Raw genomic sequence first — 24,694 nt, forward strand, 5'->3', positions numbered from 1 at the left:
TACGCCCCCAACTGGGGGCATGTGCCCTGACTGGGAATCCAACCAGCCAGTGACCTGCATCCATTTTTATCTGTTATATAATATTCCATTGCAGGACTAAATTGTTCATCCATTCCTCTAGCAACATAAAATTAGGGTCTGTCTAGGGATGGGCTTTGTACCCACTTTGCCATCAATGGGAAACAGGCGGGAAGATGGGATAGGACAGGAGCAGCCAGAGCCCTGGGCCCAGCCACCTTGTCCAGCAGCCCCTCCACTAACCCCAGTGGACTGTACCCGTACTTTGATTTTCTTCATGTGCTGTGATAAAGTCTTGAAGAGTGGAATTTCTGGGCATGCACACCTTCAGCCTTGCCAGGTTTGCCAAATTGATCTTGTCTGTTTGCCAGATTGGTTTTGTCTGCTACCTTAGCCCTTTAAACTGACTTTGGGGGCTGTCGCTCTCCCAAAAGATCTGAGTGACTGCCATTTTCTGGGTATGTCGTGGAGGGCTGGAGAGCATCCAGCCATCTATTCATTTCACAAATACGTACTGACATCTGCTGTGTCCTGAGAAATAGAATCTCTTTTTCTGACCCAGGAGGGGCATACCCTCACTAGCCTCTATGAAACTGTCAGACTGGCAGGCTAACAGGGAAAGCAGGGAAAACCCAGAGACCCTTCACTGTTCTTGACAAGAAATCCCTTTCCTGCTCTGGGCAAAGCATGGCACCCTTGGCTTCTTCTGAAGGGCACGATGGTTCAAAGCCAATTCCTTAGAGTAAATATATATTCAATTGGTCTGTTTCTCTGGAGAACCCTGACTAATAAAAAATAGTGGAAATCCATTTTACAGGTGAAGAAATTGGGATCCAGAAAGGTTCAGTAAGGTGCCCAAGGAACTTATCATATGAATAGAAAGGGGTGGATCCAGAAAAGGAGTTTTTTCTGTCTGGTGTGTATTGCCATCCACAGTCATCACCGTAGTGTGTTTGTCCCCTTGTTTTGTCTACCTGCCACGGCCCCCGGGAGGAGGTCCCTGGTCTGGTGCACCCTTACACAGGGCCCGGCCTAGGGGCAGTGCCCAGAGAATACTGGTGAAGGGAATGAATGAACAAGTTTAGGTGTTGGGCACAGGGCTGAGCAGTGCTGCTGGGCAGAATGGGAATGGGGGGGGGGGCAGGTGTGGACACTTTGCATCGGAGGGGCGCGGAGATGAGGTGCTTCCTCTGTATGTTCTGAGCATGTTTCGCACAGCCGCCTGCACTAGCAGAGCGGGGCCTCCTCGCACAGGAACGCCAACACAGGGGAGGTGGATGCGTCTTGGTTCCCTTGGTGGGACAGCCCTCTCCTCATTCACAGGGTTACAGTGGGGACAGCCAGGCACCCCAGGCCACAGCTGATTGGATCAAGGGGTCCCCGGATCCAGGCTGGGCCAATCAAACCCCTCCCCTGGGAGTTAGGCGTTGAGGCTGAGAGACGGAGGGGGAGAAGGAGAGAGTCAGTGGGTGGTCTCCCTGGGTGTCTGGACCATCGCACATGGAGCCAGGAGCTGTGCAGAGAATGGGTCAGACCCACAAAGGGAAGTGGGGAGAGGAAAGGAGGGAGCGAGGCGGGCACTCCGGTCCTCACTGGAGTCCCTCCCTTGGCCCCTGGACACCTGTGCGCGTCAGGTTTCCTTTCCCCCTTGGGTTTTGCTTATTCAGCAGGTTGGTAGCCCCTGAGCCCACCCCCATTACGATTCCATAGAACTAAACCCTGCGTCATTGTCTGCAAGGTAACAAGCAAAGAGCACCGGTGCCACGCCCCCCTCCGTGCACCTGGGAGCCTCTCTGGCTAGTATGCACGCCGATAAGACTTGGATGGGCACAGAGCTTCGTGTGAACAGCTGGCATGTCGAATTATCTAGGTTTTTGAACTTCTCTTGTGATTATTTTCTGTGACCTTTTGAAGGTCAGAGGTCGTAAGCGAGAGTCGGGCTCAGACCAGCGGCTCACCAGCACCCCCTGGTGGCTCCCCGGGCGGGAGCCGGTCTCGCCCGCGCCGGCCCCGGGCACTTGCCCGTCCGCCAGCTGGAGGATACCCTGAGCTGCCTGGGACACAGGTGCGGACCAGGGCGCGCTGTCTCTGGTCCTGAAAACCTCAGCCAGCCGCGACACCAAAGGGCAGAGCCCTACCTACAGGAGCATGACCCTTCCAAGCTCTCCCTGGAGTCAGGCTGCTGGTTCTGAACGTTTCTGATGAACAGTGTAAACACCGCAGGCAATGCTCCAAGAGAGCAGTGGTGGAAAGGGTAAATGGAATGGGACCTCTGGGCATAGGGCCAGAGGGTGGGGGTGGGGGTGGGGGTGGAGAAGGGACCAGCCTTCCAGCGACAGTGACGCAAGATGGCAGCCACCCTGCGCTCGAACAGTTTATGAAATTGGAACATTCAGCCTTAAAACCGAATATGGATCTAAATACCCAGAAGCACCCCGCTTTGTAAGATTTGTAACAAAATTTTGTATGCGGGGGTTAATAGTGGTAATGGAGGGGTCACCCAAGAGCTGTATCAGTGCTGGTGAAATGGTGGAGTCCGTGGAGTGTCAAGGTTTTCCTGCGAGAGCTTTGGTGTCTAGTGATGTCTAAAGAAAATGAAACTCCCTCAGCTGCCCCCAGGCAGTGTTACAGCCATCAATAAAGAGACCCCCCCCCTCCCAAGTAAGCAGTATTCATCTTCCACAGTGGAGAAATTTCTAGACACGTATTGCAGACCTCAGAGAACTGGAAGTCCCCATTCAAAGGTAATTTCTCTTACTATATTGTAAAGGATACTTATTTTTGTCAATTTCAAATACGTAAGTTGTTTTATAATTAAAAAAAACTTTCTTAAAAGAGGGGGAAAGGGGGCAATAATGGTGTGAGGATCACTAAGTAGTCAGGGTGAGGGTAATTGTGGGGGCTCAGTTATGTCCGCTCCTGGGGTTCAGATGTGTCTGGGTTGCCCAGAGAGCTCTTTGGGGGAGTTTTGAGGCTCTTGGCCCCATGTCAGCCTTCCCATCCTCCACGAATTCCAGTGACCCACTTCAGGACAAATGACCAAATGACAAGTCAGAAAGTAGTCACACTCTTAAGCGGATAAAGTGTCATACAGGTATGCAGTGGATTCTAATAAAACTGGAAAGTTGAAATCGGTTCAAAGACTGTGCAAATTTCAACATCTTGCTTCAGAGCCGCCCAGGCCTTTCTGTAAAGAATTGTCAGCAAAAATCTCCTGCTGCATCCAAAGGGGCAATACCTCCGGAAGGTAAGTTCAGAGGCGGATTCAGTGGGTGCCGAACCGCATCGTGGCTTAATTCCCTGTTTCCAGGTCCTTGCTAGAGAACAAAGCCGCATGAGGACTCTCTGGTGGAAGGCGGCAGGGGGTCTGGGGGACTGGGCAGACCCGGGGCCCCAGACCTGCCGAAGCGCCCCGCAGCCCGTGCGTCCCCCGGCCTGCGGCTCCTCTGTACCCTCCCTTCGGCCTCAGCACAGCCATGGCAGAGGGTGACATGTAGGAACTGAGTGAGAAAGAAGGGCGAGCTCCAGGATGATGTGCAGAATCCACTATTTTACATAAGCAGGCACTTTCGGGGGCAGACGAGAGGCTATGGATTTTGAAGATTATCTGGTCAAGGAGGGCAGGCAGAATCGAGGACTGTGGGTGTGTCACACAGGAGACTCTGCATTCAGGGCCCAGCTCGGGAGACCAGGGGACTTGGGGTCAGGCAGCTTTGGGGGCTGATTTTTGCACACCTGGACCAAACATAGCCCCTGTCACATGACATCAAAGGTCATAAGTAGCCCCGGAGGCTCACACTGTGGGAAGCGAACCTGGGGGCACCACGGGCTTCCCAAGGGGAGTGCCCAGCGTGAATAATGCAGAGGGGATTCATTTCCAGATCCTTGGCTTCCACTACACTGCTTCCTAAAATCGGCCTGCCTCCTTCCCTGACCTGTTCTTCTCTCACTTTGCCGAAGGGCCAGCTCTCAGCCACCCAGTGGGGACACCCGACGAGGAATCCAAGCTGAGGGTATATCAGCAAAGCGTCCTTCAATCAAGGCCCCTACTAGGAGGCAGAGCGCCTCCTTGTCAGGCACTTTCAAAACACATTCTTGCTCTTTGGGTAAATTGTGAATTAGTGATCACTGTAATGAGGACTTGATCCAGAAGAAAAATGTTAACATTCAGAGGCTCGTGGTCATAGGAACTTAATACATTTTTAAAAATTTGTATTTTAATTGTGGTGAAATACAAATTTTTAATTGTGGTAAAATACACATAACAAACTTACCATCTGAACCATTTTTTGAAATTGATTTTAGAGGGAGACAGATTGAGAGAGAGAGAGACAGAGAGAGACCGAAACATCGATTTGTTGTTGCATTGATTGATACACTCATTGGTTGCTTCGTGTATGTGCCCTGACTAGAGAGCAAACCCCCAACCTTGGCGTATGGGGACGATGCCCCAACCAACTGAGCCACCCAGCCACGGCCCATCTGAACCATTTTTAAGTGTACAGTCCAATAGCATTAAGTACATTCACATTGTTGTACACCCAATTGACAAAACTTTTCATTTTGCAAAACGAAACTCTATACCTGCAAAACACTCCCACGCCCTCCTCCCCTGCCCCTGGCAACCAGTGTTCCACTTCCTGTCTTCATGAATCTGACTGCTCCAGGCACTTGACATAAGTGGAATCGTGCACTGTTTGTCTTTTTGTGACTGGCTTGTGTTCCTTAGTATAATGTTTATAGCAACTTCCGTACACTTAAAATTTTTAGTATATATTCTTTCTTTTGTTGCAGACACATACAATAGGCAAAATATTGTTCTATCTCCTTAACTATTTATTGTCATGGACAGACTAGATAATGTATCCATTTCGCACACATTGCATTCAGTCCTTTGAGCGTTGCTGCCCATCAAGTGCACCTGACCCGCTTTCACACACCGATTTCCGTTCAGAAGAAGCAGAGCTTGTGTGATCATGATTTTTACAATATCATTGATGGTCAGAGAGTAGCACATAGAAGACTGAGTAACGTAAGAAACCTTTTATTTTAGAAGAGTTTTAGATTCGTAGAACATTTGCAAAGATAGCACAGAGTTTCCACACAGCCCACACCCAGTTTCTCTCCTGGAGTGCCTGCTCACTTGGAGAGTGTTCTATCCTTGAACATTAAACACATTTATTGAGCACCTACTGTGTGCATGGCACAGTTCTAGGAATTAGAGAAACAGAATGCACCAGGCCCCGCCCGCCTGAAGCTCTTGGGCCAGGAGGAGAGATAGCCGATAGACAAGGACACACAGGGGTGCTAGGAGAGGTGACAAGGGGGCAGGGGATTGGCAGGGGTGGGGCTTCGAGCCGAGGCCTGAAGGCTCTTAGCCAGGTGAGACTCAGCAGCAAAGGTCCAGGCAGAGAGGCAAGAACATGCAGACTCTGGGGCAGGAGAGAGAGGGGGGCTGTGAGCCGAAGGGAGGGTACGTGGGATGGGACAAAGTCTGGGCTTGGAGGCCGGAGTGAAAAGGGTGTACTTTTTCCGAAGAGCTTTTGGAAGCCATGGCAGGTTCAAAGCGGCATCAACACGATCCAGTTTCTTGTGAAAAGACCACCTGTCTCTGTGCTGGGGAGAATGGATCAGACAGGACGAGGGTGGATGCGGGGGGGCGGGGGGGTGGGCTATGGTGGTCATCCACGAGACAGATGACATTGAGAGATAGGGCGGATAGAGAGAGAAGGGTCTAGAACGGAGCAGAGTCGGGGGGAGACAGGAAAGATGCGGCAACTGAAGAGGCCACCCAGCCAGAGGACGGAACTCCAGATCAATACACCATCCTTTCCAAGCAGCCGGTAACCCAGAAGGGAGGCATCAGCTGCTTATGGTAAACGCACAGAGTGGCCATGAAGCATAAGTAAATGCCTACTAAACAGGGTCTGATTGGGGGTAGGGTCTTTCCACATTTTTTAGCTCACACGTTCCCTTTGCATATTTTTACATTCTCTGTCTTCCTCGCTGAGTGGCTCTGGACACATGATGTCACTCCTCAGTTTCCCCATCTGTAAAGGGGACTCACAGCAGTCCCTTCTTTTATTTGTTTGTTTATTTACTTATTTAGTTTTAGAGAGAGGGGAAAGGAGAGGGAGAGAAACATCCATGTGTGGTTGCCTCTCACTCGTGCCCCCAACTGGGGACCTGACGTGCAACCTAGTCATGTGCCCTGACTGGGAATCGAACCAGCGACACTTGGCTCGCAGGCCGACGCTCAATCCACTGAGCCACAGCAGCCAGGGCCCAGCCCCTTCCTCTTGAGGATGCTGGGAGTACCAATGAGCTGAGGTATGTAGATCCCTCACTGCTGCAGACAGTGAGAGGTCAGGAAGACCATTTGCTGGGACCGTCACCTCTTTTGACACTCTCAATAGCCCTGCGAGGCTCACGCGTCAGGAGAGACTGTTTCGGCCACTGGTGTTTAAAGAGCATGTGTGTTGTCTTTAAGGGTTACATACGGCGCTGGAAGGATTCAGTGGTGTTTAGGTCTGGAATGACCAAAGCTCAGTAACCGGCATGCATGACTAGTGGTGACACAGAATGCACAAGACGGCCTGGAGCAATGGCAGAGCACGGAGTCCTCACTGTCCCCCTCGTCCTCCTCCTGCGCCTTCTCCATGGCGCTCCCCAGCTCCCCAGCCACAGCGGCCCATCCCTCGTCCTGTTTCCACTTCGAGAATAGCTCGGGAGGGCAGGCAGGCGGGTGGAGACGAGACGCTCATCGCGGCTCCAGGACAAGGTGGCGGGGCACGAGAAATCGAAGCGTAGGATCCACGAGAAGCTCCTAAGCAAACAAAGCCGAAAATGCTAGGCGTGGGGCTCGCCGGAAGCTACGAGTCCGGGTACACCCTCCGCGCTCCCCACAAAGGCAGCGGCGCGGAGCCACGCCCCTCTCCAACCTGGCAGCCCCGCGGGGTGGGCGGGGCCCTCGGGCGGAAGTGACGAACCCGGAAGTCCGGCCCGGCCTCTCGGCCGCGGGGCCCGGCTTGCACACTGAGTGACGGGCTGCGGCTGGGCCATGCGAGCTGCCGGGCGGCTCGGGGCCCGCACGGCGCTGTGGCTGCTGCTGGCGGCCCGGGCGGTGGCGGCGATCGAGCCCATCAGCATGACCCTCGCCATCGGGGTCGCGTCCATCTACCTCGCCTACCAACACCCGGCCCTGTACTGTCGCTTCGCCGAGTGCTGCGGCGAGGACAAGCCGCTCAACGCGTCCGGTACGGCGGGTCGCCTGGAGGGTCGCGAGGGACGCGAGGGACAGGCCCCAGCTGGCATCCGCGCCTGGCACACGGCTCACCCGAGGTGGGGGGAGGGAGAGAGGGCAGATGGGGCCTCCGTTTGGACGCCAGCCCTGGAAGCCGTGCCTTCTGTCTAGGTAAGAATGGCCCAAACCTGTTAAGAACTATGAATTTATCTGAGCCAAACTGACGACTGTGGCCGGGAAGCAGAAACTAACCGGACTGAGAAAATGCTCCGGAAAACGGCAGTTTTACCATTGATTTTCTACATCGGAATCAGAGGGGAGGATGGTAGGGGATTCCATGAAATTCATTGACAGACTGGGGAGGCGGGAGAAAGCAGAGGGGAGATCTTTGAGATTGGATAAAGAGTAAAACGAAGGGGACACACGCTTTTACATTTGTGGGTGTAGGAGAGTTAACAGCCCACCGGGAAGGCGGCGACAGCCAGGGGACGGGCGGTCACTGCCCTGCTGCCGTGATGGTGCCCTGAGGGGTCTGGAGGGAGGGAGTGGCCCTGCCTTCCCAAGGGCGCAGACGACTGGCAGGCTCCTATAGTCAGGCTCACTCCAGGTAAAGGCTGACCTTTGTCCAGGGAGCCATGGCCTAGGCGTGACTTCCTGCTTTTAGTTTTAATTTCAGACCATCCTCTGTGGTTACTTTCAGCCTCTGGGCGCCGTGTAGGCCCCCCTGAGCCAGTCAAGTGTAGTATGTGGCCCCTTTGTCGCCCACACTTCCAAGGCATTCTCCAGATCGTGAGGCTCTGCCCGCACTCCCAAGTGTTTGGGCTCCACGGAATTACAGTAAAAAGAAACTGAAAGCAGCGCGTGGCCAGCCCCTGGTGCACCACGTCAGCCCCCTTAAGTAGTTTTCAGATTTGCAGTGTCCCGCGTTGGGCCCTTGGTCTTCTTGCCGCCAGCAGGGGTCGCCGGGGAAGTGGCATGCGGCTCAGTCAAGAGAGGGCTACTGCTTGGGTGCGCGGGGACGTTCAGCCTCCTTGTCGGGCACTGGAGCGTTAAGAGCACCCATCTAGCGCAGTTCCTTGCAAGGGGCGTCATGTGGCCCCTCAGCCCGCGGTCCCGCCTCACTGCCAGCCCTGGGGCTTGGGAGAGCCCCAGCCAGACCCCCTGCCTCTCCGCGCCTGTCCTCGGCCCCCTGGGGCAAGTGCCGCTTTTCTGGGCCTGTTTAATGTGCGTTTTCCCCCCTGTCCCCGGGCTGGCTCCCGCAGCGCTCCAGCTGCAGTTGGAGGAGAAGCTGTTCGGGCAGCACCTGGCCTCGGAGGTGATTCTCAAGGCGCTGACCGGCTTCAAGAACAACAAGGACCCCAAGAAACCGCTGACTCTGTCCTTACACGGCTGGGCCGGCACGGGCAAGAACCTCGTGAGCCAGATTGTGGCTGAAAATCTTCACTCGAAGGGCCTGAATAGTCACTTTGTGCACCTGTTCGTCTCGACCCTGCACTTCCCTCACGAGCAGCAGATAGAACTGTACCAGGCAAGGGGACCTGTTCTCACGCCCGCCCGCTACCCCTGCTTCTCTTCCTGCTGCCCCGGCGGGGCCCCGTGGAGCTGAGGCCCCCACCCGCGTAACTCAGGGCCGTTTGCACTCTCCTACACCTTTTTCCTCACTTGATTCCCAAATAATCCAATGGCGTCGATGATAGTCCCACTAAAAGAGGGAGGCAGGACAGGTGACCTGGCAGCAAACCAGAAACTGGAACGCATGCCCCTAACTCCCGGGCTGCAGGGTGGCCGCTGTCCGCACTGAGCGAGCACGTTCAGGGTCCCAGCCCAGCCCGTGGTTAAGCGCGGGGGCCCTAAACAATGAACAGACCATTGGCCTGGACAGGGCTTCATGTAAGGCGCCCGCCTGTCATGCGGCCTTGCCTCTGCCGTTAGCGATGGGGACTAGAGGGTTGGTTTCCTGCTGCACAGCTTGGGCTCCCTTTGCTCCTCCTGCCTTTCAGATCCTTGGCATTGTTCTTTCTTCAAATGAAAGCCTCAAAGAACTGAGCATGAAGATGATTTCTGCTTTGGAGCTATTCCTTTAAAAAATTTTTTTAAATTTATTTTTAGAAAGAGGGAAAGGGAGAGAAACATCCACGTGTGTGCGAGAGAGATGCATCAGTCAGTTGCCTCTTGCTCGCCCCCATCCGGGGACCTGGCCTACAACCCAGCCATGTGCCCTGACCGGGAATCAAACCAGCGACCTTTTGGCTCGCAGGTTGGCACTCAATCCACTGAGCCACACACCAGCCACGGCTGAGATATTCTTTCCACATTTATATTAAGTTGTCTAGTAGGGTTCTCATTGACATGATGTCATCCTTGGGAAGGTTAATGTTCCCGCTGGTAGGTGGGGACCGAAGTGAGAAACGGAAAGTGAACTGAACGAGGAAGTGAAAGATGTGTGTCACACACACTGCGAGGCCGGGAAGGTTGCCCGAGAAAATAATGTGCTTGCTTTCTAAATTCTTTCATAAACCTCTAGAAATACAAGAACAGGCGAGGGTGCCTCTGGAGCCTTTCACATATGGGGGTTGAGAGCTTGTTAATTGAGTGTCTTTTGTTTCAAAAAAGCCTGGGAAGAAATGCCTTCTGTGCCACGTTACTGGCTCCTTTGTTCACGCCCCAGGAAAAGGTGCTGGTCCGCGGCACTGCAGGTCTTCCTCTAGTTTCTTACTCCCCAGTGTGGCCGGGAAGATTGAGATTTCAGCCCACAGTGACACAAACGTTCATGTATCTTATTCCTTTAAAAAATGACATGTAGCACACCATTGGAGTAGGTGAAAAACTTTGCATTTTAGCACCTTCTGGTTCCCACTTTTTAAAAACAGATTTTATTTATTTACTTTTAGAGAGAGGGGAAGGGAGTAAGAAAGGGATAGAAACATCAGTCTGTTACCTCGCACACGCCCCCAACTGGGGACCTGGCCCGCAACCCAGGCATGTGTCCGGACTGGGAATTGAACCAGTGACCTCTCACTTTATAGGATGACACTCAACCAACTAAGCCACGCTGGCCTGGGCTAGTTTCCACTTTTAATACATAATGTTTTGGAAAAGCTGTCACCCAGTGAATGGAGGTTAGGGTGCACTTTCTGAGAGTTCTGATTTTCCTGTCGGGGGGCGAAGGACAGGGCAGCACTCCTGCCTGCCTCGGTCCGTCCCTTGAGCCTCTGCACCCTCTCTTTTCTGGCCGCCTAGGACCAGTTGCAGAGCTGGATCCGGGGCAACGTGAGCGCCTGTGCGAGCTCCGTGTTCATCTTTGACGAGATGGACAAGCTGCACCCCGGGCTCATCAACGCCATCAAGCCTTTCCTGGACTACTACGAGCAGGTCGGCGGTGTGTCTTACCGGAAGGCGGTCTTCATCTTTCTCAGGTTAGTGGGGAGTGGTTCCTCAGGGACACACATGCCCTACTTCCTCCCAGGGCTAGAATGAGGTCCTGGGACCATCAGGGACAAGAGTGCCTGCCTGGCAGAAGTGACTTCCTGATGCCGTTTACTTCTGCGTTGCTAGTATCAGCATGGTCCAGAGAGGACCGGAGAAAACGGATGAAATAATTGCTGAAAACGGGCCATTGCATTACCTGCACATGTCATTTCTGAGGGTTACAGAAAGACATAGGGTTACGTAGCAGGTCCTGAAAAAGCAGATGTTAAGCTCCTTGGAGACAGATGCTCTTTCTTCTTTGTCTAGAAGCACTTAATAAATAAAGATTCCTTGGTTAAGAATAAACCTTAGAGCAAGTACATTTCCTGATTCGACACACAAGCCTTTTTTTTTTTTCCCCAAGATTTTATTTATTTTCAGAGAGGATGGGAGGGAGAAAGAGAGGGAGGGAAACATCGATGTGTGGTTGCCTCTCGCACACTCCCAACTGGGGACCTGGCCCGTGTCCCCAGCCTGTGCCCTGACTGGGAATCGAACTGGCGACCCTTTGGTTCACAGGCTGGCACTCAATCCACTGAGCCACACCAGCCAGGGCCAGACACACAAGTCTTAATATGTGGTTTTAATCTTTGTCTCTTGGGGCACATCAGCAACGCAGGTGGGGACCTCATAACAAAGACGGCCCTCGAGTTCTGGCGGTCGGGAAGGAAGAGGGAAGACATCCAGCTGAACGACCTGGAACACGTGCTTTCTGTCGGCGTCTTCAATAACAAACACAGTGAGTCCTGCAGGGTGACGGGCCCCGAACCCTGTGCCGGCCGTCAGCAAGGAAAGCTTCCCCCTTGAAGCCCTCCACAAAGCCAGAGTCCACTGGTCTCCATAGCTTTGCCGAACCAGGGACTTTCTTTTCGGGCACTTCTTAGGGGCTCTATGAGAAGTAACCCCACAGCGTGGTCTTCTCATAAATCCCTAACTGGACCGGTCCTGGTGGATAGTCACGCCCCAGGCCTGTGACTTCTTTAGTAAAAGGCTTTTTCAGCCTTAGGCCAGCCCTGTCCCTTGTTTCTGTGCATCCAGGTTAGCGGTTAGTGCGCCTTTGAAATGCTGGAGGAACCCCCTTTTTCCAACCCCTCAAGGGAGCCCTAACCTTGTAAACTGTCCTGCAGTGCAGTCCCCGCCCTGCTTTGTCCCAGCTTCACTTGGTCTTCCTCACCTTCCCCTCCTTAGTTCCAAAAGCATGAAGGCCACCACGGACTCACTCTAGGGAGCTTTTTTCTCAGTCTGTTGAGATCTTGCTTCCAGGTGTGTCCTCTGTTTTGGCTCAAATAAATTAAGAAAATTCTCTATAGGTTTGGACATTTCTTAGATAGACATATTCTAAAGCCAGTTGGCAGGGGTGGCCAACCAACCCTTACATCAGGCTTACTGCATTCTTGACAAAAAGATAATTTCAAGGCATCAAGACAAGACTGTGGGTTGAGATCAAAATGAGCCCTCGAAGAGCTTGACCAGGTGACCACGACAGTGTCTGGTTTTGCAGGTGGCCTGTGGCACAGCACACTGATAGACAGAAACCTCATCGATTTCTTCATTCCCTTCCTGCCGCTGGAGTACACACACGTGAAGATGTGTATACGGGCAGAGATGAGGGCCCGCGGCTCGGCCGTGGATGAAGACATTGTCAGCAGGGTGGCAGATGAAATGACGTTTTACCCGAAAGACGAAAAGATCTACTCAGACAAGGGCTGCAAGACTGTGCAGTCGCGGCTGAATTTTTACTGACCGCCCCTCCGACCGGGGGAGCAGCAGCCGGGAGCCCAGCGAGCCCAGGCCTCGCCTGTCAACAACCACGTCTGACCGGGGAGCTGCAGAGTGAAGGGCTTTCGCCTCAGCGGGCAGGCTTCCGTGATGGACGCGCGTGGAGGGCTGTTATTCCAGGAGCGGGACTGCACGGCCTAGGAGGGGGACAGGCAGTTCAGGTCTGTGCCCCGGGGGTCTGGTCTGCAGGGGGTGGCCACGGCGTCTGCGTTGTTGATCAGCAGACGAGGGAGTACTGGGAGAGCGGCCTCCCGCTGCGGCTCTTACCTGATGAGCCTTTTCCCCAGCCCTCACCTGCCCTTCCTTCTCCTGGTAGCAAGGTCGGCTTGAGGTGAGATGTTAAGACGGTTTTTAGGGCACAGAACCCACCGTTTTCTCAGATCGCCAGCCTCTGAATAAAGTGCCCATAAGGTTCGGTGCTGTCTCTTTAATTGGTGACAGGCAGCATGAACACCAGCTTTTCCAGTTGCATTTTCTGGAGATTCTGGTGGGACACCTTCAGGATTCTCCTGAGTCTGGGTATTTGGCAGGGAGTCCCTTTGGCTGCCTGGACGGGGTTGGGGGGAGGGCCCTGGGGTGCGGATTTGGAGACTCCCTAGCAGCTGCCAAGTGGTTTTACTTGGAGACTCACCTCCGATTCTCAGCACTCCCTGTTGCCTTCACTTTTGAATGAATCACTGTGCTTTCTGATTTGGGATCGCAGTCCTGGATTAATTAAGGTGCCTTCTGGATTGTGTGATGACTTAGCTCTGTCTGGAAGAATTATGTTATAGGTGGAAGTATACACTAGAAATGCTAGAGTTTTCAAGGGTGTGTCTATTTTAATAATGTTTTTACTTATGAATTTTAGAGAATACAAATACAGGACATTTCTTATTTTAAAACGTGGGAAGGACACAAATGGAGTAATTGCATATTTTTATCAGAAACTCTAAAAATAAATGGTACAATTGTCGAATGTGTGGTGGTGTGTAGTCACAATTCTGAACAAAGTAGGGCAGTCTGAACACATGCGGCCTTTTTATGTAGGTGTGGTAGGATGAGTACTTTCATGACATAAAAGGCCTTAATAGAAAATCATGCTGAGTCCTTTAAAAATGCCAAGGTCAGCCCTGGCTGGTGTGGCTCAGTGGACTGAGCACCAGCCTGTGAACTGAAAGGTCACCGGTTCGATTCCCAGTCAGGGCACAGGCCTGGGTTGCGGGCTGGGTCCCTGGTTGGAGGCGTGTAGAGGCAACCGATCAATGTATCTCTTGCACACAGATGTTTCCTCCTCCTCCTCCCTTCTTCTTCCTCACTCTCAAAGTAAATAAATGAAACCTTTAAAAATAAATAATTAAAATGCCAAGGCGAGTTTTACATTTTGTAGTACAAATGCTCCAACTGGAACTGAGTTCTTCATTTCTTTTATAACCTTTTGGGTGACTGATCAGGAGACAAGATTTCCTGTTTACAATGATGCAATAAACTCAACACGTGTTGGCCACCTTTGGACCTCTGGTACTGATGTGTAACTTGAAAAGGCCACAGCCTCCTTCCCCAACCCACAAGGTGTAGACAGGAGCTTGAATTGACCTAGACGTCACTTGCAAATTCTTTCCCTAGTTCATGGATTTGGCAACTGAAAAGTCTGAGCTTAGAAAAAAGGCTCTTCAACAACTCAGGTGCTGGACTCCCTGTACCCTGAACACGCTGCATCACACGGAATCAGTACTCAGTCACCTGAGGGAGACGGGCTGTTAGCCCCAAACACACACGGAGGTAAACTGGCTTAGGTGTGGGCTCTACGCCAATCCTATTTCCATGGATGGAGATAGTAAGAAAAAGAGCTGGACTTCTAATATATGCTCCTAAGATTAACGGAGGAAGGACACTGAGCACGGCCAGCGTGACGGCTGACGTTCTGAGCCTAAGCACGGCCCAGCCCGACCAGGAAACCCAACGGCCAGGTCCTCCTGCCCACAGCTGGAAATAAGAGCCCCGCGGGGGACCAGATCGGGGCTCAATCGCACTTCACCTGGCCTCTTCCCGCTCTCAGTGAATTGTTAACACCAACCCTCGTCCAGAGACCAAGGGGCAGCTTGCTGACTTTCTAGAAAGTTCAACTCTCTGCTGTCATCGTACCCACGCCCCTCATTTCTCAGTGGAAGGGACTAAAGTCCCAGGAGACTGACTTTCTAGGTCTGGCTCCCAGCCTGTTTCTCCTCCACCTCGTAATCCCTCATCTACAAAGACAACTTTCCAAATTGAGTCAGGGGGCCCCTGTGTTCCCGAACTGGGGGCCCCAGGTGCTGGGGCTGCCATCTTCAAATGAATGATTAGCTCTAATCTGTGACTCCTGGGGACATGAAAACATCAGGACCTTTCCAACTCTTAAGAGTGCTTAGGGGGCCCGGGCGGCTTGGAGGAGCCTCAGTACAGGCTTGGTTGCCGTGTGGCAAGGGGTCCTGCATCGGCCCAGCAGCCCGGCTGCCCCCCCCCCCCGCCCCCCGCCCCTGCTGAGCTGTCCCTGTGCGCACCGCTTAGGCACTCCCGCCTCCAGGAGCCCCGTCTGTTCGTAGGGCCCAGGCGAGCTGCGTAACGAGGTACGTTTACCCTCTTACCGTGCTCCTCGCTTCTGCCTGGCGTCTCTGGCCTTGGACCCCACGGCCAGGTCTCCGGAGCTCCGGGAACCCCGCCACGGTGTGCAGTACCCCGGGCGGCTGGGCGAGGAGCCAGGGTTGCCCAAGGATCCTCCGTCTCTGCGACAGACTTCACGTCATTCCAAGCTGGCCTGCCCCTGCTAGGTCTTCCTTCGGGAAAGGCCCACAGGGGAGGGGCTGTCCTCCTTTGGAAATGTATTCTGCCCTGGCCGGTGCCTGAGTGAAGGGAAGTCTTCCTGGAACCCAAAGGGCTGTGGGTTCTCTCCCCGGTGGTGGCGCGTACGGGACACAACTGATCGATGCCTTTTCTCTCACATCGATGTTTCTTTCTACCTTCTCTCTCTAAAATCATTGAACATGTCCCTGGGTGAGGAGTTTTTTAAAAGTATTCATAAATTACAGTTTTATTGTAAACTGGTAGCTATTGGCCTCAATAAAAATACAGTTCTTGGCATCCTTAAAGCAGGGTTGGGGGATGGGGAAGCTAAGCTTTCCTAGGAGGTAGTGGGAGTTCCAGTTAAGTAAGAAAGTAATTATAAACGAGTAAGGGTCTTAAAAAACATAGCAAAGCTTGCCAGAGAGCACATGGCTCCTCCAGGAATGGAGGGCAGAGGAGGGCCTTCCCTGGCGGAACTCAGTGACCAGCAGGTGACAAACTGGAAACTCTTTTCTTTCAGGGAAACGTTCTAACAAGTGTTCCGTGTTACAGAGACTAAAACCTTGGGAAGGGCATTCAACCCTTCTGCCTGTGTCCTCTTCTGTCCCTGTCCTTTTATCTAAATACTTCTCCACCCCACCTGGCCCCGTAGCTCAGCTGGTTAGAGCGTTCTCCCCACACGCCAGGGTTGTGGGTTCAATTCCTGGTCAGGGCACATACGAGAATCAATGAGTACATCAGTCAGTGCAACAGGTCAGTGTTTCTCGCTCTAAAATCAATAAATTAAAAATTAAAAGTAAATAAATACTTGACTGCTCCTTGCAGTGGCTACCCTGTGACAGATCTGGTCACTGCTGCAGCCTCGGTCCCCGTCCTGCGGAACACGTGCCGTGAACTGGGGCTGTTTTTGCAGTTCAGACATCACAGTGTATGTTATCATGGTGGGCACTTTAAAAAATCACACAAAGCCGCCAACTTAAAGAGTCTGAAAAGCTTTTCATAATGTTAAAAACCATTTTAAATAAAGTTATTATATTTTCAGTAACTTTTTCATCCTTCCTTGAAACAGAAACACTTGAAATTAAAACATGATTTTTAAAAAATCATGGGCCCTGATCCAAGTGGGCTGGGAGCGGCTACTTCCTTCTCGAAGGCTCTAGGGGCTGTTCTGGGGCCACCATCTGTCAGGTGGCGGCCTGCAGGCTCCGTGGAATGAACAGACACCCGATGCCTGTCACATCGAACAGGAGAAATCCATGGGACTCCTGTCCCGGGGACGGAGTGGGGGAGGTGCGCGGAAAGGTTGGGTGCTGAGCTCTCCAGCCCGGCGGTGGCTCCTAGGCCATCAGTCATCGTAGTAATAATCTAACTTGGTAAACACAGTTTTGCAGCCTTTGTCAGAGAAAACTCTCTCCTCTTTGGGGAAAAATGTCATCTCGTCGGCCACTCTGGTCACAATGTCCTCATCTACTTCATAGCCTCGGGCCTTCATTTCCACTCGGATGCACATTTTCAGGTGTTTGTACTCCAGGGGCAGGAAGGGGACAAAGTAGTCAATGAGGTTTCGGTCAATTAAACTGCTGTGCCAGAAGCCGCCTGGGGAGAAGAAAAAGGCGCTGTCCGTCCGCCGCCCGCCCACCCTGCACACGTCTTCTGGGTGTAGAGCCCGGCCCTGGGGCTGGGGCCCCGCGCCCGCCCGCAGGAGCGCAGGACCTAGCGAGGCAGGAGACACACCCCGCGAGCCGCTGCCACGAAAGCCAAGGGCAGGTGACGCAACACCGTTACCCGGTGGGCTCTGGCGAGACCTCTCAAGATGTGACTTGAAGGTCTGAATTGGGACAGAGGCCCAGCACCGCTGTGTGCCTGTGGCCGGGAACAGGCGGACAGCCAGAGGGACAGGAGCGACTCACAGGGGCCACCGCTTCGTAGGAAGGGAAGGTGAGGCGTTCCCGGGGAGGGGCCAGACACTCTTTTCTGGAAACTCGCGACTCCCTGGGTTAGCAACAGGGTTGAAACAGGACAGAGCATTTTGGGGGGCCAAAACCTGGGGCCGGGATGAGGGTGGCTCTGCACCCACCCAGCCACACGCCCCCCTCCCACCGGCCTCCTGGGCCTCGGGACCCAGCACCCGCTGCCCTGCGCTGTGGGTCGCACCCCGCAGGGCTGCACCGGTGCCCTCCCGTGTTGCCGCTTTTCTCTCCGCCTTCCTCGGTTCTGACTCTGGCGCCAGCTCCGCCGTGTGCGGTTTTTTCACACCTAGCGATCCTGACACCAGCTGGGTGTCCTGCGATTCACGTCAGGTCTGACACTATCTACCTGGAGACGGGTCAGACCCCACGACTGAGGGCTCAGCACCAACTGCAAGTCCAGGTTGTCACCTGCGCTCTGACTAGCTATAGGTTCCGATGACCCCCTCCTTGGGTTCGATAATTTGCCTGAGCAGCTTAAAACTCACAGAAACATTTACTGACTAGATCACCCGTTTATCATAAAGTGATATAACTCAGGGACAGCTGGATGGAAGAGACTCATAAATACAGGCAATAACAGTGTAGTAACTGTGCACTCTGGGAAATGCAGGGCTGGCTGACCACTCTGTGTGCGCCTGAAATTGATACAAAATGACACTGAATGACAATTGCAGCTGTGCACCTGAAATCGATACAAAATGACACTGAATGACCACCGTAACTGACAGAGAGAGGAGACTCAGCGAGGCACGGGGACAGGACATACTCTGAACGAGCCACAGACAAGCCCTCCTGCGGTTCACAAGCCGGTAAATGGACCAGTTCAGGTGGTGCCGGAGGCTGTGAATGGAGACGGAGCCCCAGCCAGAGCGACTGGGCAAGGTGAGCAGGGCAAGCGGCCGGGTGGGCAGGCAAGGCCTGGCTGAGGCGCGCGCCAGGCAGCGTGCGGACGAGGAGCTGAGCACACAGACCCAGGAGGAGCTGCTGGCAGAACGAGCGATCTCTCATGGCTTTGGAAACCATCCGCAGACCCTCCCCAGTCGGTATCCTTAGCCTGACGCCCCCTGACACTCCTCTGGAATATCCAGCCATCGGCTCCTCATCTCTGCCTGGAAGCCACCAATGGGTCACCACTCACTGAACAGGCCCGTCTTCACCTCCCACCTTCCCCCCCCAACACGCGTGGCTCCGAAGTCTGTCCCCCTAAAAGGAGGTGACACCCTTCCATTGCAAAACCAGATCTGTGATTCATCTCTCTCATTCCTACACATGATGCTTTAGGAAATCTTATTGTTCCTACCTTCAGAATGCATCCTAATCTGACAATGTCACTGCCCTCACCGCCACCCCCGCTGCTCCCAGCCCCCAGCATCTCTTCCCTGGGCCGCTGCAGCAGCTCCTGGCACGTCCCCCTGCCCCTGCCACCTGCAGTCTGTTCTCTACCCAGCAGCCAGTGTGATCCTGTTAAAACTGAGTCCCATCACGCCACCGTCTGCTAGAAACCCTCCAGGGGCTCCCTCCCGTACATGCAGTCACCCCTAAGGCCGCACCGTGGCCCCAGGCCATCTGCGATCTGCACCCCCACCCCGCTCCCTCTTTTCTAACCTGTTCCTCTGCTTTGTTCATCTTGGGCCAGCTCCAGTGACCGCAGGTGCATTCCCACCTCAGGGCTCTAGACACGCTGTTCCCCTGACAGCCCACGTAGCTTGGGTCAACTCCAATGTCGCCCTCAGAGAGCCTTCCCTGACCTCTCTATTTAAAACTGCAGCCCAGCCCTGGCTGGTGTGACTCGGTGGATTGAGTGCTGGTCTGTGGACTGAAGGGTCGCCGGTTTGATTCCCGGTCAGGGCACCTGCCTGGGTTGTGAGCTGGGTCCCCAGCTGGGGGGCGTGTGAGAGGCAACTGGTCAATGTATCTCTCGCGCATCAATGTCTCTCTGCCTTTCTCCTTCCCTTCCCCACTCTCTCTCAAAAATAAATACAATCTTAAAACAGAACAAACTGCAGCCCATCCTTGCTGCAGCACCCCCCAAACCCTCCCTTTTAACTGCCTTCTCTCTGTAGCGGGCGGGCAGGGGAAGACGCACCTCTACCTCTGTTAGATACAGCTACTCCCCATCACCCGACACTCGTCCTTACTTATTATCATTAGGATGTAAACTCAAGAGCGAGGATTTCCGTGTCTTGTTCACTGCTGTGCGCCCAGTTCTTGGGCCAGTGCCTGACACCTAGCCACTGCCCAATGAATACTTGCCGAATGAAGAGTGGGTGAGGGCTCAGCCTCCTGCCCAGGGCCACAGGCAGTAAGCGGCCGAGCCAGGCCTGCCTGATTCCAAAGCTCCTGCCCTGGCAGCCCTTTGGGACCTCCCATAACGTGGGTTCCAGGCGCCTCGCCTCACCTGCTGGAGTATTTAGGCTAAGGTTTCCCTTGCGTGTGGCCATACGTTCTGGCATGTCGAGAAACTACTGAACATGGTACAAAACCTTCTTTCACCCATAATACTCCAGTTGCACAAACAGACATAAAATATTCCATACTGTTCATACAACTCCACAGAAATCTGAATTTCTTGGCAAGTCTGTTTCAAAGAACTTTTGCTTTGTAATCGCAGGAACAAACTCAAGCAAAGCAAAGATTGGAATGGTGACAGTCACCTGCACGGCGCTTGGGCTTTACCCTGGGGGTCAGCCTCCATGACAGTGGCTTTCCACCTCCCAGGTTTCAACGTCTAAGGTGTGTGGCTCCTGAGAAGAGCAATGAGCTTGGCAGTTAAAGCCCGGGCTCTGGGACCAGGGACACCTCACAGGCTGTGTGGACTTGGACAAGCCGCTACAACTCTCTGAGCCTCAGTTTCCTCATCTGTAAAAAGGGGACGGTAAAGAACAGGTTCGACCCCATGAGGTTACAGCGAAGATTACAGGAAAGATGCAGGAGAAGGGCCCCACCACTGTCTGGCTGTTAGTCGCGGGCACAGAACCCCCGCGTTCCGGGGCAGCGCACGGAAAGAAAGGGACCTAACTCGCCACTTCCTCTTTCGGAGGCGCCCACAGCAGCCTTCCTTACTCAACCACCTGCTTTTTTTTTTTTTTTACAAAAGAATCAGTTTAGCTGAAGAAAACAGGACCTACTTTTCAAGGTCTCCATGACCAGCAATTTTCCCCTCTCTTCAAAACAGTGCTTCTCGGGGTGAACACACAATACAACACACAGATGATGTATTATAGAATGGTACGCCTGAAACCTCCGTAATTTTATTAACCAATGTCACCTCGATAAAGTCAAATAAAAAAATAAGTGCTCCTCATACTTTGGTGGCCATAAAGGTCACCTGGGGTGTCTAATGCAGATTCTGCTCAGAAATGGTTTGCACAAGGCACTAAGCATTTGCGTCTCTAACCAGCTCCGGACACGGGGATGCAGGGACCTAAAACTTGGGGGGGCAGACTCCCGAACTTACTGTTCTTGTTGTTGAAGGCCGACACAGACAAGGCGCGCTCCATGTCCCTGAGCTTGATTTCTTCCCGCTGCCTCCCGCTCCTCCAGAAATCTAAAGCCACGTCTGTGATCCTTTCTGCTCCAGCGTTGCTGCAAAGTAAGGGCAGTGAATGAGGACCGGCTTCTTCCCGAAGCCCGCGGGCGCGGGGCTCTTCCCGCGTGTCCTGCCCCGACGTACCTGAGAAATATGAAGATGGCTTTCTGATAGGAGACCCCATCCAGGTGGTCATAATAGTCTAGGAAAGGCTTGATGGCGTCGATGAGGCCAGCGTGCATCTTATCCATCTCGTCGAATATGAAGATGGACCTCGCACAGGCGCTCACGTTGCCGCGGATCCACAGCTGTAACTGATCCTGGGGGCACAGGGGGGAGGGGCCGACACAGAGTTCTCAGGGCAACTGCAACACCCACATGCGGGCCGGGTGCTGCACCAGAGGCTGCAGGCGCGAGCGCTCACTGTGGTCTCGGCACCATGCTAAGAACTGTGCACATGCGCTGTTCTGTTCCTCTCCACCACCCAGCGGGTGTCATCACACCCGCTGTACAGATGAGGAAACTGAGGCACAGAGCGCTTCATCGACTTGCCCAAGATTATAAAATGACGACGTGGCAGAACTGGGATCGGAACCCCGCCCTGCCTGATACCAGTGCTGGGGCACTGAGCTGCAGGTCCTTTGTCGTTCAAACGCGATGTCAACACGTTTCCTGGGCATGGCAGCCGTCTAGAAAGCAGGCAGAGACCAAGTGACCCATTCCGCCCTGAGAAGGTGCTCCAGCGGTCCAGCGGGAAAAGGAAGAACTGCAGGCTTCTGTAAGGGAGGCAGCTGGACTCCAGAGCACCCCGGGTTGGCCTCAGCGTGGTGAGCTAATACTCCTGAGTTTCTGGAACAATGCCTGCAGGCACTGCTTAAACAGAAACATTCCCTAACAACATACTCAGGCGCTTCTTGCAATACTAAGCAATCAAGATAAGAAGGGGGAAAGACCCTCTCACCCAGAAACCTGAGCTCTGGCGCTTTCCTAGGTTTTCCTCCATACAGTGAAGAAGAGAAATTAGCAGTTTTCTGAGGAGGACTCTGGAGATTACAATGCAGGTCCTGACTCCTTATGATTTGGGCTTTTGCTTGGCTCCCGTGACCATGGTTACAATGTTACATTGCACGTATCACATCTAAGCAGTAATTCTGCTCTCCAGGCTCAGGCTAGCCTCTAAGCACAGAGGGGGACGCTCAGGAGAGCTGAAGTGACTTGCGTGGGGCCCCAAAGCAAGTCACTGTTTAAACAAGGATTCATGCAGATCCGCTAAGCTCCAGCGGCTGGGGTTTTCCCACTCGGCTGCCGGACTTTCAAGCAAAACAGAGATCGTGTGTTGAGCACTCACTACAGGTCAGCCACTGTTGTAAGCACAGTTCACGAAATGTGGTTATCACCTCCCCAAACCCATCAAAGCAGTGCTCCACAAAACACGACTGCAGTCCCTATTTTACAGCTGAGGAAACTGAGGCCCAGAGAGGTGAAGTAACTTGCCCCAAGTCACACAGATATTAAGCAGTAGGGCTGGAATGCTAATTAGGATGACCAACTCATCAAATTTGTCTGGAACGTCCCCAGTTTTAGGACTGAAAATCCCACACCCTGGGAGCCCAGGACAGTTGGTAAACCTCACGTGCACCCAAGCAGAAGGGAAAAATGGGGTTCCACGACTGAGAGCTAAGCTGCCGAGTATCTTGCCACCTTGCAGGTGTGTTACCCGGATTTAAAAACGTGACAGTTAAGAAGTACTTGAACACTCGTGTGCCAAGCAGGTACCACGGCACATACTTGACAGAGCTCCCTGAATTCTCACCAACCCCACCCTACAGATGAAGAACCTGAGGCTCAGAGAGGGTGGGCAATCTTCCCAAGATTGCACAGCTGGTAGGCTGGAAAGTTAGGACTCAAATCCAGGCTATTCACCAGCCGTATAAAACAATAAGAGCATTCTGCAACACCGCAGTTAAACATACTTAGGCCTCTCTAGAAAAGTTTCCTCTTCTACACAACGAGTTAGCTTTGATGATCTTTAAGTTGGATTGGATCCTATTCATCTCTATGACCCCAGTTACTCAAACAAGTATCTCACTGGGCCTGTTGTGGAAACCACAGAGCTGGATCGTGTAACTGTTCCGTGCACCTGAAACCCTCTGTAACGTCGCGGCTCTCACGGGGGAATCGACACATGTAGCTATTTGCAGGGCTCACCCCTTTCAACAGGCAATTCCCAAAGCCCATCCCACAACCAATAACCCCCACCCAGCGCCACCCAGGAAGGACTCCGAGCCCCTGCACTTGCCTTATACACGGTGATGTTGGAAGCGTGTGGGAAGTGCAGCGTGGCCACAAACAGGTGCACATAGTTACTGTTCAAACCGCCCTCGTAAATATTCTCCGCGATGATCTTGCTGGCAAAATTTTTGCCAGTGCCGGTCCACCCGTGCAGGGAGAGCGTGAGAGGTTTCTTGGGCTTCGGGTTGCTTATGAAGCCCGACAAGGCATTTACAACGACTTTCTTGGCAAGATGCTGTCCGAAGAGCTTGCTGTCCAGATCGCGCTGCAGCGCTGGGAAAAGCACAGCCGGTCAGGGACGGGGCGAGGGCGCACGGCCGGCACACTTCAGCGACGGTCGCTGGCCCCCGGGGACGCCGGCAAAGCCAGCGGAGCTCTCCGAGCGCCCGGTGAAGCGCGAGGTGCGTAAGCGCCTGGCCCAGGGGCGGCGGGCGGGCCAGGGAGGCCTTCCCTCCGCCAGCGCCGCCCTCCGCAGCCCCGGCCGGGGCCGGGCTCCCCGCCCGCACAGGTCCGAGGCGCCGCCGCCAGCTTGCACCCCTGAGCCCGCAGCCGCCCCTCCCGCGCCACGGCCGCGCAGGACGCGTCCGCACCGCTCTGTCCGTCCCCGGCCAGGAGGGCGCGGAGCTCTCTTTGGAGGACGCTGACAACCGTCCACGCCACCCCGTTTGTGCCCAAACCTGCCGCCCGCCTCCGAAGCGTCCCACCAAATCCCGGGCTGGCTCCGCGGTGGCCCCGGGGCCAGGCCCCACCCCGCGCCGCGGCCGCTTCGGTTCCGGGTCCCGGCCGCGCCGGCCGCAGCTCTGCCCGGGCTTCCTGCGCTCCGGGCCCCGACGCCCGCCTCCGCCCCCCGCCCCGGACCTAGAGCCAGCCCCCAGCCCCCGCCCCGTCCTACCTTCGCGGCTGAGGCTCCGCTTCTTGCCGCAGCACTCGGCGAAGAGGCAATAGAGGCGCGGGTAGGAGATGTAGCTGGTGAGGACGCCGGCCAGGGCCAGGCCCAGGCTGATGGGCTCCACCGCCCGCACCACCAACGGCCCCAGCAGCAGCAGGCCCAGTGCAGCCCGGCCCAGCTTCATGCCCGCACCCCCACCGCGCGGCGCGTCCCCGAGCCCTCCTGGACCCGCGCTCCCGCCACACCGCGCTTCCGGTTCCGCCCCGCCGCCGCCGCCATCTTTGCGGGGGGCGGGCTCTGTGCGATGCCGAGACCGCCATCTTTGTGAGGGGCAGAGCCCTCTTCCGCTTCCGGAAGGTAGGCGCGAGCGGCCGTTGGGGGAGGGGCGCCTCTTTTCTAAAGATTTTTTTTTTTGTTTTAGATTTCCAGAAAAATTGAGAAGACAGTACAGAGAGGGCGCATATGCCCCTCCCACCCGGCACAGTCTCCCCTATTATTAGCATCTGTATGTTACATTTGTTACATATGAACTTATATTGATTTAACTAAGTTGTTACCTGACGTCTTACTTCTGACCCAGGCTCCCCTCCACGATACCACATTATGTTTAGTTGTCATGGTTCCTTAGGCTCTTCTTGGCTGTGCCTGTTTCTCAAACTCTCCTTGGTTTCGATGGCCTTGACAGATTTGGGGAGTCCTGGTCGAAT

General features: G+C 54.1%; 2 protein-coding genes across 2 annotated transcripts; one reads left to right on the plus strand and one right to left on the minus strand.

The window, feature by feature from the left end:
• The first annotated feature begins 7,019 nt into the window (after positions 1 to 7,019).
• Positions 7,020 to 13,130, plus strand: TOR1B (torsin family 1 member B). The gene is made up of 5 exons (XM_090274879.1): positions 7,020 to 7,274; positions 8,524 to 8,789; positions 10,502 to 10,677; positions 11,341 to 11,468; positions 12,231 to 13,130. Exons 1-5 carry the CDS (start codon positions 7,079 to 7,081, stop codon positions 12,470 to 12,472), a joined length of 1,008 nt encoding a protein of 335 aa, XP_090131005.1. The 5' UTR covers positions 7,020 to 7,078; the 3' UTR covers positions 12,473 to 13,130.
• Positions 13,131 to 15,536: 2,406 nt separating this feature from the next.
• Positions 15,537 to 24,229, minus strand: TOR1A (torsin family 1 member A). Its single transcript, XM_090274880.1, has 5 exons — positions 23,991 to 24,229; positions 23,106 to 23,371; positions 20,951 to 21,126; positions 20,735 to 20,862; positions 15,537 to 16,903 (listed from the first exon to the last, which is right to left on the minus strand). The coding sequence occupies exons 1-5, from the start codon at positions 24,169 to 24,171 to the stop codon at positions 16,653 to 16,655; spliced, it is 1,002 nt and encodes a 333-aa protein (XP_090131006.1). The 5' UTR covers positions 24,172 to 24,229; the 3' UTR covers positions 15,537 to 16,652.
• Between the last annotated feature and the right edge of the window lie 465 nt (positions 24,230 to 24,694).

This window comes from Furipterus horrens, unplaced genomic scaffold (assembly GCF_987537825.1).
Source record: "Furipterus horrens unplaced genomic scaffold, mFurHor1.1.pri manual_scaffold_4, whole genome shotgun sequence".
Taxonomy (NCBI): domain Eukaryota; kingdom Metazoa; phylum Chordata; class Mammalia; order Chiroptera; family Furipteridae; genus Furipterus; species Furipterus horrens.